The 12166-nt window shown below is 40.0% G+C and overlaps 1 protein-coding gene and 1 pseudogene across 5 annotated transcripts; both read right to left on the bottom strand.

The window, feature by feature from the left end:
* Positions 1 to 153: 153 nt before the first annotated feature.
* LOC110069450 (uncharacterized) lies at positions 154 to 1959 on the bottom strand (annotated as a pseudogene). The gene is made up of 3 exons (XR_016208608.1): positions 1734 to 1959; positions 821 to 974; positions 154 to 291 (listed from the first exon to the last, which is right to left on the bottom strand). The product of XR_016208608.1 is annotated as an uncharacterized LOC110069450 (transcript).
* A 3410-nt stretch (positions 1960 to 5369) lies between these two features.
* On the bottom strand, positions 5370 to 12165 carry LOC110069429 (uncharacterized). Of its 4 annotated transcripts, none has more exons than XM_089294206.1 (4): positions 12087 to 12165; positions 7537 to 7683; positions 6416 to 6596; positions 5370 to 5517 (listed from the first exon to the last, which is right to left on the bottom strand). In XM_089294206.1, exons 2-4 carry the CDS (start codon positions 7676 to 7678, stop codon positions 5502 to 5504), a joined length of 339 nt encoding a protein of 112 aa, XP_089150332.1. In that variant the 5' UTR covers positions 7679 to 7683; positions 12087 to 12165; the 3' UTR covers positions 5370 to 5501. The 4 variants fall into 4 exon arrangements, with proteins under 4 accessions (XP_089150332.1, XP_089150331.1, XP_020632614.2 ...); XM_089294205.1 differs by lacking the exon at positions 12087 to 12165 and adding an exon at positions 11162 to 11267; XM_020776955.2 differs by lacking the exon at positions 12087 to 12165 and adding an exon at positions 10248 to 10341.
* Between the last annotated feature and the right edge of the window lies 1 nt (position 12166).

The raw sequence follows: 12166 nt of genomic DNA, 5'->3' as shown, positions 1-12166 counted from the left end.
CTCATTTACCCACTACTCCAGACCGATAGAATCAAACTTGCACACACTCTCTTGTAGTTTAGTTTCTCGCTTTTTCTTTCAAACGTCCTTGTAGCGCCCCTGTGGTGAAGTGCACAAGAACGTCAGCTGTCCTCAAATGTTTGACACACTTAGTCGCGGCAAAAAATTCTTTTATTTTTTGCTTTGTTTTCTAAACACACAAAAAGGTAATGTTAAAAGATTGTTCTAACAGCTGTTTTTCCTGTAGCGGTCATCGCGACTTCTGTTTACTCCTACTAGGGATCGTAGGTGCTGTTGGAACAAAAAAGAAAGCAACAAATTAAATCATCCTTCAGCTTGAGTGCGTCTTCTATGTAACGTTTGTGAAATAAGCCGGGATACTGATTTTGCCTCTGCCTTTGCGACTTAAAATCAAGGAGGAAACGTCCTTTAAACAAACAAGTTAACCATGCTAATTTACCATTTTCTTGTTGACTTTCATTGTTAGCTTTTCGTTCTTCTGTCTTCTTTTTGTTTTAAGCACTCTTTTATTCAGTTTTTTCATTTTTCATTTTCATTGTTAGCCTTTCGTTCTTCAGTCTTCTTTTTGTTTTAAGCACTCTTGTATTCAGTTTTTTACCCATTCTTTTTAAAAGCTGTAATCGAGCGATTAATATTCTCAGTACTTTTGTTATATTTACATCACACCGATTAGCGGTTTTCTGCAATGCAAGTTATCCGAACTGACTATTTGCATTTACTTGAAAATCAGTACTAATTTCAAAAATTTAACTTCTGGCTGCTGCAATTCTGTATCATCAGTTGTTGTTTCGAAACGTACCAGCCACTACCCTAGGCCTCGTGTCACATGTAACACTTGTCTCCTCCAGAGCATTTGCCGTCGAATATTGAGACGCGTCTCTCATTATTTCTGCATGAAGATCGACATCTGCGGGAGTAACAGCCTTCCGGTTCGCAACCACTTCCGCAGTCCCCTTGGGGTAAGAAAAGAAACAATCAAATAACTGTAAAACGCGCTTAAATCAAGTTAATAACTGGTTAGTATAGATCTTGTAAGAATATTTTTTATCAGTAACTAAAACGGTGTCCGTGTTAATCGGATCCATTACATTTTACAGGGACATGAAAATCATCATATGACTTTCTGATTTTTATTACTCGTAGATTACTGGTAAATCAGGTTACAGTGTGTTAACTGACTGGTTTACAAATATCAACGTAGCCTGTTCCAGGCTCTCGGCAGTAGAGGACGAGCGAAAAAACGGGGCAAGAGAAAAAATGAGGGAGGACTAAGGCGAGGCTAGGCTTAGTCCTCCCTCGTTTTTTCTCTCGCTCGTTTTCGCTCGTCCCCAACTACCGAGGGCCTGGAACAGGCTAATATCAACGAGAAGTGACAAACTGACCTTTTTCAAAACACCATATAACACCTCTGATGCTGTCATCAAAACAGCATCCTTTGCTTTCGCATTCTTGTGCGGTTATCCCTCCATAACCACAGTTTTTACGTTTTTCAGGCGCAACGGCGCAGCTATCTGCAAAACAGAGCGATAGAGGTTGGGCAAAATTAATGATAGAGGATCTAATGAGGACACTGAAAAACCCTAAAATTTATATTGACCATGAATTGTAATGGCCGGACTTTCACTTTATTGTCAGGTAACTGCATGTATGGCGATTCTATTTAGCAGTAGTAGAATCAGAAAGGAAGCAAAGATTGTAAAGATGTCTCTAACCTCCTCTTTTGTGCACGAATATCTCCATGTCGTCGCTGGAGTGATACAGCCTCGTCATATTCAGGCTCGTGTGGTTTGGCCAGAACCAACGTCACTTGGACAACGACAAACATCAAGATAATCTTATCAATGCACGCCATGTTGACTGAAATGGAAAACAGTTTTTTTTTAGGAAGCCAAAAGGAAGTTAAATTTTAGTAATACAAGAGAACTAGGTCTTTGAATTAGTACATCAAAATAGCTTTGTGACAGTTTGTTATAACGGTCTATAACGAGTTATGAATGCAGGCGGCAAAGTTTGGCGGTCGAGTATAAGAAGTGAAAGAGCTGCTCGAGGCGCAGCCGAGAGCAACTCTAGCTTCTTGGGTGCTCTCCAAGCTTCCAAGTGCAAAATAACTCGCCAATGCAGAGCTAAAAGCATGAATCAGTTGTTTTACATTTCTGGATTATGATGCATATCTTAGAGTGCCAAGGAAACTAAAACCTTCGAAAACGTTCACCTAAAGGCCTGTCCTAACGGGAAATGTTTGGTGACCAAACATTTTACCGTTTGGCCATCTTGTTTGGTGCTGTTTGATCGTGTTTGAAACAATTTAAAGCATTTCTTTTGTTCTCGAATTTGGTGGGCGATGTTTTGTTAGTTTGGACAGCCGTAGCAAACACGTTTGGCGCGCGCATGCGTCCCACGCTTGCTCAACGGCCTGTATCCATAGTTTGATCTGTGTTTGATCAAACATGTTTTAACCGTTTGGCCACTCACTTCAACGTCAGCATGTTTGGTCACCAAACAATGTTTGATGATGTTTGGTCGCTAAACATTTACCGTTTGGATAGGCCTTGAGACCACTTCTTAGGTTTCGTTAATTGTACGAAAACTAAGACCCCATCTTAGTTTTTGTTCTACGAAAAGACCCTATCTTGATGATCAGGATGATCGTGCTGATCTGCTAGCTATGTTATAACGCTAATGTGACTGGGCAAGACTGGGGGCATGGTGCGGCCATATTACGCAAATTACCATAGCAAAGCCCAGATCGGGTTTCGGACCTCAAGTTAACTTGAAATGAAGACTTGCCTTACCGAAAATCAGAGCCACTATACAAGGTGAAGTTAAATGATCAACGCACTGGTTTCAAACTAGGAGTGATCCCTTACTTTTTAATTAGCCACTGTAAGAATGCTGATAGCATGAAAGGATCTGAGCTCCCGTCTCAAGACAAAATAAATGAACAAAGCCGGGCCTACTAATCTTGCCAAACAATAGCTAGACAGGCTGGTTGAAAAGACCACATCAACAATGGCCGTAAAGCTGGTATCAGAGGTTTTCTTTCTTCCGGCCTTCCACCACTTATCAAGCACAAAAAGAATTCGTGGCAAGACATACTTCAGTGAGAAATCTGCCGAAATCTGCGAACTGGCAAAAATCGTATTCAAACTAAATAAATGGCCATGTTGCGATGCGGCTCCAGGAAGCAACTTCACATATGTTTACGTATGGGCGGTAGCTCTGGTTAATGAAGCAAAAAAACGAAACATAATCAAGACTCCGTTAAGTTGCTTTGGTTTTGAAAAAGAGATCCAAAGTTTAGAACTTATATATACAAACTCGGGAGAGGCGCCTTATTTTGTCCCGGATATTTCAAAATGTCAGCGGGGTCTCCTCTGACTGAAGTTAGCTTGGTCGATGCATGTTTCAAGGGTCATACGTCTAGTGGTCATAAACAACATTAACGCGTGAAATTTCTCTTATTTGGAGGAGATATAAACGTTAGAAATGAAACGCTTAAGGAAGCAAATTTAGTTATATTGGCTTCAAGAAATTGGGTTCATTTCTAGCCGGCTACTTTAAAGTATGAACTTACCTGAGAGGAAATTAGCAGCAGTATTGGTCAACTCACTGGCGTGAAAGAAGGAATGAACTCTTGCTGTTTGATTACGAGGTATGCTGATTATAAAGTACAGCTCTCTTGGAGAAAAAATAACTGAACAATGGTTGTTATGATCTTCCAAGACGAATAATTAGCTATTTGGATCATAGTTAATAGAGGGGTATTGTTATGAAACCCGACTAAGTTCTTTGTTGTATGTTTTTGTTCTCTTTTTTGGCCTTGACCGTACACAAAACACAATAGTTGTTTACTCCGTACTGAGGAACTAACCAATAGAAACGTGTTGGTTACGTAATTCATGCACAATGTATGAGCTCAAAACAAAAGATTTTGCACGGTCGTGGACCTTCCAACATAATGACATCTATAATAAATGGTTTGTACAAACTATTTTCAACGACTGACTCTGAAAAGCTGGTACACTAACGTAGAACAAACGCCTCTTAACAGATGTCAACAACTACCAGCGCCTTACAAACGACTTATCCCTGACGGAAACGAAACCGACAAACAGACTTCTAACAGGCCGACTTAATTTGACTAACAATGGACGGACCAAAAACCGACCATTTTGACCAACAATAGACGGATCGAAACCCACCAATGACAGATGACAAACTTAACACGACTCTTTCAGCCAATACCATCATGGCTATACTGAATCACGTTTAACGGACCAGACTTATAACATCATCGACTGACAAACATTATTCACTTGACTCTGAAAATGACTTGCGCTCAGGTTGTCGAAACGTCAGTCACCAGCAACAGTTCTTTTCAGAACTACCCTCACCCGGACGATCACACTATACGAACTAATAATGCATATTTGTTTGCTCCTTTGATGTTTGCCGGGCCTCGTAAACAGTCCCCTCTATTAACTATGTTTGGATTGACTGGAAAGAACAAAACAACTATGGCTGAGTTAAGCCGGTCTCAGAGGTTTCCTTTCTTCTTTCCACTACTAATCAAGCGCAAAAGCTGTCGAGGCGAGGTATCCTTGAGTGGAGAAACATGCAAACTGGGGAAAACGCTCAGAAACTTCAACCAGGCCATACAACTCTTTCTATAAAGGCATTAGGAAAAGAGTTTAGAAGTTGCTTTTCTTTGAATTTTGCAATTTTTGTTTTTTGTAAGCAAACGTATTATTTGTCTGAGACTTATGATAATACGTCTTGGTAAATGAAATAAGAGACTCACAACATAAACAATTATACCCCTTATCGTACGACTGAGAAAATGTTTTCTTTGTTACTGGCTGAGAACAGGCCAGTTGATCGTTAATTTTTTATTTGCACTGCAGTGAAAATTAACGCGCGTGCGTTCGTAATTTTCTCACTCATGAAAGCTCGTGCAGTTAAGAACCTACAGTACTTATGATATTTGAAAATTGTTTCAAATTACACTCGCCTAAAGGCTCGTGCAATTTTAGGCTCCTTCTGGTGTAAAAGACACAGTACAAGTCATTGTTTTCCTTTTTTTGTCCTTTAGTTCTCTATTGTTTTACGTCAGCTGAGTCCTCTACACAAAGCATGAGCGCAATTATGCGCGAATTTTCAAATATCACTCGTAATGTAAATCCCTAATTAATCTGCAATTGCATTCATACAATTGCCTATACTAAAGATTCAGCTGGGCAAAAACTTGATCCCTTTGAAACGTCGACACCCGCTATGATTTTGCCCACTATCTAGGATCACAGAACGTTACTTGTTTTGCCCACATATCCAAAGAAGTATTTCACATATTTTTTTATGGCAAAATTGCTTTTATTTGTCACTTCATCTCCTAATACACAAGAAGGTCAACTAAAGTATTATGTGTTGTACCACCAGTTGAGACAATATCGGCGTCGGAGGCAGTGTTAATGGGCACCGACTCATTCTGACAATTCGCTGTAGAAAAAAAAGAGAACCACAAGCTCAGTTCATCCTCATTATCACTTTTAGGCGTGGTTTCTATGCTATTTTATGTCACCTTTCAAAGGTATTTCGCTTCAAGGAGCTAAGTCACGGCTTGCACATCTAGAAAAGTTTAGCCTAAGTTTTTCAAGTTCATCGTTTGTAATCCTTGTCAGTCTTCTTCATCCTTAATCATCCTTGATCCCTTATGGTTTATTATTGACTCTCTGGTGTTTTGCTCTTCTATCTTAGTGAACTATCATTTTCATGTTTCCTTCAATTTCAAGGTAATTTTGAACATGGTCAAAATAACTCGAAATACCGTGACTGAGCTCCTTTAAATAAGGTATCCCGGTAAGTGTTTTGATCACCTATTATATAATATCTGTACTTTATACTGATGTAAACCTAGACTGCTGGTAAACTACAGTTGCTCGCAACACTAAGCTTTGACAATGCTACATGCAACTAGCGAGCACTGACTGCTATAATTGACTACCGCACCCAAATTCGCAATTCAGCCAATCAGAAGCTGCGTCTATTGTCCTGATATCCAGCGATATCAAGTCACTGACCTGATATGGCTACGATATCACGCATGTCACTTGGCCGGATTAGGGTACGGTCACAATGCCTAAGTAGTTTGTTTAGTGTGATTGTCCGGCTGGGGGTAATTCTGAAAAGAACTGTTGTTGGTGACTGACGTTTCGACAGCCTGACCAGAAGTCATCTTCAGAGTCTGTTGCTGTGGCAAATAAGGCTTGTTTGCAATTGGTTTCACCATGGGTACTTTTTCCTCGACTACGTCTCGCTAAACCTCACGTCTAACCCTAACCAAGGCTCCACCAAAAAAATATAATTAGGTACCACCAATCAATGCCTCCCAACTTACCAGTCACCATATGTATCTTGCCAGTATTTATTCCCATAGCACATGCAGCACACCTCCCCCTCTGGACACGGGTCATTAGCTCCACGGTATCCAGAAAGATCGAGCTCTCCTGACTTGCAGGATGATCGGCACTTTTTTGTATATTTGCCTTTTATACCGCCATCGAAACTGCCGCAGTCGACTTGGGGGAAAAAAGTAAAAAAAAAAAATCCTTAATGATATGAAAACCTGTTTTCCAGGAAAGCCAATTGTGATTGGCTGGCCTGCTGTCAACCAATCATGATGAAGAAATGGTCTCAGGCGTATATCTCACTTACGTAACAACCAGTTTCAGCTCGGTAGAACTTGAAAATTACAGGTTTCTATCCATCGGTTTATGTTTCTGATCAGGCATCGCCGAATCTTCTCAAATTTAATTCATCTTTTTTTTCCCCGGGGAACGTGAGTCATGGCCAAACGGGAGGGCTCGGCTCGAAAGGGGTACCTTTTCAGGTGCAGGTTTCACAAGCTGAGGTATGTGAAATGGTAGGGAGATATTTCATTTAGGCATTTAGATAAGAATCTTGATAAGTAAAACATTTCGAAAAGGTGAAATCTTTTGCAAAGTTTGGCGAAATCATGTATCATTTATTTTAAGTGTTCTCTTGCATTATTGTTCGTTATATAAAAGGGGTATCATTTCTGGCAAGATGGGGTACAAAAAAGTAAGGAGCCTCCCCGTATAAACTTTTGTAGAGTACCTGCAGCCCCCCCCCCCCCCCCGCCCCCCTCCACCCTCTTCCTCCTACTCTGGGCTTTTTCCAAAGCAGTTCATCAACTGAGATAATTTAAAAGAAGCGAAAATATTACTTTGAAGGCTCTTTAAAGTGTCAAGTCGTAGCTGGTTTGCTAAATTTGTACTGAAATAGTTAGTCATTTCTGGTTATGGACCCCTGACCGTGTTACGGAATCGAAGATACCCAGTAAGGTCGGTATATATATATCTATATCTATATATATATATATATATATATATATATATATATATATATATATATATATATATATATATAAAATTTAATTTTATCTGATGGAAAGCAAAGTCACTAATTGTAAAGATATGTAAAAAATGCAGTACGTACTTGCTCGTTTGAAGAGAAAATCCTCCATATCGTCGTTGGAGTGATACAGCCTCTCGTCATATTCATGCTCGTGTGGTTTGGCCAGAACCAACGCCACTTGAACAACGACAAACATCAAGATAATCTTATCAATGCACGCCATGTTGACTGAAATGAAAAGCAGTTATCTCAGTTGCTCTTTCTCTCCTTTAGAAAAATAAGAACAATAAGATAGCAAGAACTCTTCGACAAACACCAAACCTATCTTACTCAGTGCAATGCAAAGGAAAGTACAAAACGCCAAAACAAAATGCAAAAGCAGTGGCGATCCAGACCTTGAGCTAAGCGGGGGAGGTGGGGAAGGCGGTTTTGTTTTGCTTACCCTGCCGGCTTTTCTACCTTCTGTTATTTCTTCTTTTTTTCACCCAAAATAAGGGGGGCCGAGCCCCCTGGGTCCCTCCCCTAGACCCGCCACTGAAAAGCCCTCAAACTGACATTTTGTAACTATGTTAGGTCTGTTCCATCATTAAAGATTTCATCCAGTGTACTAAAAATGGTGTACAATTATATCCTTGTTTAGAGTAGGAACAGGGAACAACATATTTCTTGTTTGGAACTTGAAAGCAAATTTAAAATAGTCACTGGTTAGGTTCAGTGATTTGCTAATCAAGAAATGTTCGTTAATCATGATTATCATAGTTATATCGACTATTATTCACAGTGCCCTAGCAAGGGGAGGGGCCGGGGAGACCCGTGCCCCCCCCCCCCAGTTTTTTACCCCAAAAGTAAAAACAGACATATGAAATGTTGAAAATAAAATCTCATCTCCTAGTCGTTCTACACAACTTTCCGCTGAATAACCTCTATGTATCCATTTCCCCAATTCGTATTTGCTATTATTTTTTTTTTTCGCCATCGTAGGGTGATACTAAACGACATGTCGATGAAGTCTGCGTTTGCCTCTAAGGCGACTCAGACAGTTTGATAACGAACTAATACCTGACTCTGATCGAGCCGAGTCTGACAGTGTAGGAAGTAATTCACGATAGGCGTAAATTACAAATAGCTCTTGGAGAACGCTGGAAATAGCATTTCTGAACCTCTAGATTTTATAATTTTCTGGGGGGACATGCCCCCCAGACCCCCTGGTTGCTCGAGCCTTCGGAGCTCGATTCTGTGCCCCTCGCCCCCTCTAGTTTTTCCCCCCTTCCTACGGCACTGATCATTCATTATTCAGTGGTGTTAAAACGAAAGAAAGTCCGCTTTGTTTCACTCTCAAAACGCTTTGGAAGCTTGGTAAAGTCGAAAGTTGGAGCGAGTGGGTTCTTTAACGAGATCGCTAGACTCTACCAAAGAGAAGATAAAAGACAAGAATTATCCCGTATGATTTAAAGCTGATTTAGCACGAGTCTCTCTAAGAAAACTTGATTTAGTTCAAAATAATTCGGGGGTAGTCTAGCAAGCGAAGGCCACTAGTTGAAGGCCAAGGGGAACATGCACACAACACGATAATAAAATCTTATCATTGATAATAACACATTGATTTCTCGATCTTGTACAGCTGACTGAAACAACAACAAGAACAACAACATTTATTATTTGTATTGCGCCTTTTCTATAAAATATTCAAAAGCGCACCACAACCGTAATTAATAACTAAAATTTTACAAATCTTTCTATCAAAATCATAAAAAAATATTTACATTAAATGGGTAAAAGATAATTACAAATAAAGATATAGATATGCTAAGATAACTGAAATGATTCCTTAAATAAAAATGTCTTAATTAAAGTCTTAGAAGATTCTAAGTTCGTTGCTTCGCGCGCGGACCTTGGCAGCTAATTCCATAGGAAAGGAGCAGCTACCTGGAAAGCTCTGTCTCCCAATGTTTTCTTGGCTTTCACACTTGGTCTTTCCAACAAACGACCATTGTCGTTGCGCCTCAAATGGTAGGACGAAGGCTGTTGAATACTAATTAAATCTGAAAGGTACTTAGGTGATAGGCCATGCAAAATTTTAAAAGTTATCAAGAGTATCTTATAAAACGCCAGAACGCCAGAATACCATTTCTTCGCAGAGATTGAACTTACCTTTCTCTGAGATGTCGCCAGCAAGAACAGCTCGAGTAAATAAAATAACTTGTTATGCTCCAAAAATATTCTTTTATTGAAACTCTTACAGTCAAAATGAGAAAGATAATTGCATTCCTGTTACGCTTCGAATTTCGACCATCACTGTTTATGTGGGATCTTTTCAGTTTGTCCAGCTAAGCGTGATAAGTAAGTCATTTATTAATTGACATTTGTGGTCGTAAATAAACATTCAGATCATGCAAATTAAAAGTGAGAACGTCTTTAGTTACATTGGCAAGGGTCAGTGATTTTCAAGAAACTAGGTTTGTTTCTTAGCCGGCTTTATGTTAACCATATGTGTTAGCTAAAAGTATGACTGACTTACCCAAGTGTTACCTGAGTGTTCAGTGCCCCTCCCCGCCCGCCCACCCCAATGTTCCCCACTCTTAAACGCTTTGGATGCTTGGTAAAGTCGAAAGTTGGAGTGGGTTCTCTAACGAGACCGCTAGACTCTTCCAAAGAGATAGAAGACAAGAATTGTCCCTCTATGACAACTTGATTTAGTTCAAAATAATTCGGGGGTAGTCTGGCAAGCGATGGCTTCTAGTTGCCTAGGACTAGGTAGCGCAAGGGAACTCAACACGATAATAAAATCTTACCTTTCTCCGAGATGTCGCCAGCAAGAACAGCTGGAGTGAATAAAATAACTCGTTATGCTCCAAAAAGATTCTTTTATTGAAACTTTCACAGTAAAAACACAGCAAACAAAACGAGCAAGTTAATTGCATTCCTGTTACGCTTAATTTCGACCATCACTGTGCATGTGGGGATCTTTTCAGTTTGTCCAGCTAAGCGTGATAAGTAAGTCATTTTGCGGTGTTAATAATGCTCCCTTATAATATTCGAGTCAAAGTTCGTATAGAAATTACGCAAACTCGGAAGGCGCCTTTTGTGCGGACATCTCAAAATGTCAGCAAGGTCCCCTCCAAGTTAACCTGGTCGATGCATATTTCTGTGGTATTATCAATTGACATTTGTGGTCGTAAATAACATTCAGATCATGCAAATAAAAAGTGAGAACGTCTTTAGTTACATTGGCAAGGGTCAGTGATTTTCAAGAAACTAGGTTTGTTTCTTAGCCGGCTTTATGTTAGCCATATGTGTTAGCTAAAAGTATGAACTTACCCGAGTGTTACCTGAGTGTTCAGTGCCCCTTCCCGCCCGCCCACCCCAATGTTCCCCACTCTTAAATGCTTTGGATGCTTGGTAAAGTCGAAAGTTAGAGTGGTTTCTTTAACGAGACAGCTAGCGTCTTACAAAGAGAAGATAAAAGACAAGAATTATCCTGTATGATTTAAAGCTGATTTAGCACGAGTCCCTCTATGACAACTTGATTTAGTTCAAAATAATTCGGGGGTAGTCTGGCAAGCGATGGCCACTAGTTGAAGGCCTAAGTAGCGCAAGGGAACGCAACACGATAATAAAATCTTATCATTAATAACATATTGATTTCTCGATCTTGTACAGCTGACTGAACGTCAGAATACCATTTCTTCACAGAGACTGAACTTACCTTTCTCCGAGATGCCGCCAGTAAGAACAGCTGGAGACGGAGTGGATAAAATAACTTGTTATGCTCCAAAAAGATTCTTTTATTGAAACTCTCACAGTAAAAATACAGGAAACAAAACGAGCAAGTTAATTGCATTCCTGTTACGCTTAATTTCGACCATCACTGTGCATGTGGGGATCTTTTCAGTTTGTCCAGCTAAGCGTGATAAGTAAGTCATTTTGCGGTGTTAATAATGCTCCCTTATAATATTCGAGTCAAAGTTCGTATAGAAATTACGCAAACTCGGAAGGCGCCTTTTGTGCGGACATCTCAAAATGTCAGCAAGGTCCCCTCCAAGTTAACCTGGTCGATGCATATTTCTGTGGTATTATCAATTGACATTTGTGGTCGTAAATAACATTCAGATCATGCAAATAAAAAGTGAGAACGTCTTTAGTTACATTGGCAAGGGTCAGTGATTTTCAAGAAACTAGGTTTGTTTCTTAGCCGGCTTTATGTTAGCCATATGTGTTAGCTAAAAGTATGAACTTACCCGAGTGTTACCTGAGTGTTCAGTGCCCCTTCCCGCCCGCCCACCCCAATGTTCCCCACTCTTAAATGCTTTGGATGCTTGGTAAAGTCGAAAGTTGGAGTGGGTTCTTTAACGAGACAGCTAGCGTCTTCCAAAGAGAAGATAAAAGACAAGAATTATCCTGTATGATTTAAAGCTGATTTAGCACGAGTCCCTCTATGACAACTTGATTTAGTTCAAAATAATTCGGGGGTAGTCTGGCAAGCGATGGCTACTAGTTGCCTAGGCCTAGGTAGCGCAAGGGAACACAACACGATAATAAAATCTTATCATTAATAATAACACATTGATTTCTCGATCTTGTATAGCTGACTGAACGTCAGAATTCCATTTCGTCACAGAGATTGAACTTACCTTTCTCCGAGATGTCGCCAGCAAGAACAGCTGGAGTGAATAAAATAACTCGTTATGCTCCAAAAAGATTCTTTTATTGA

Source organism: Orbicella faveolata, unplaced genomic scaffold (genome assembly GCF_042242905.1).
Source record: "Orbicella faveolata isolate gen_17 unplaced genomic scaffold, um_ofav_v1 contig_25, whole genome shotgun sequence".
In the NCBI taxonomy this organism is placed as follows: Eukaryota; Metazoa; Cnidaria; class Anthozoa; order Scleractinia; family Merulinidae; genus Orbicella; species Orbicella faveolata.
This window is presented reverse-complemented; position numbering and strand designations above follow the sequence as displayed.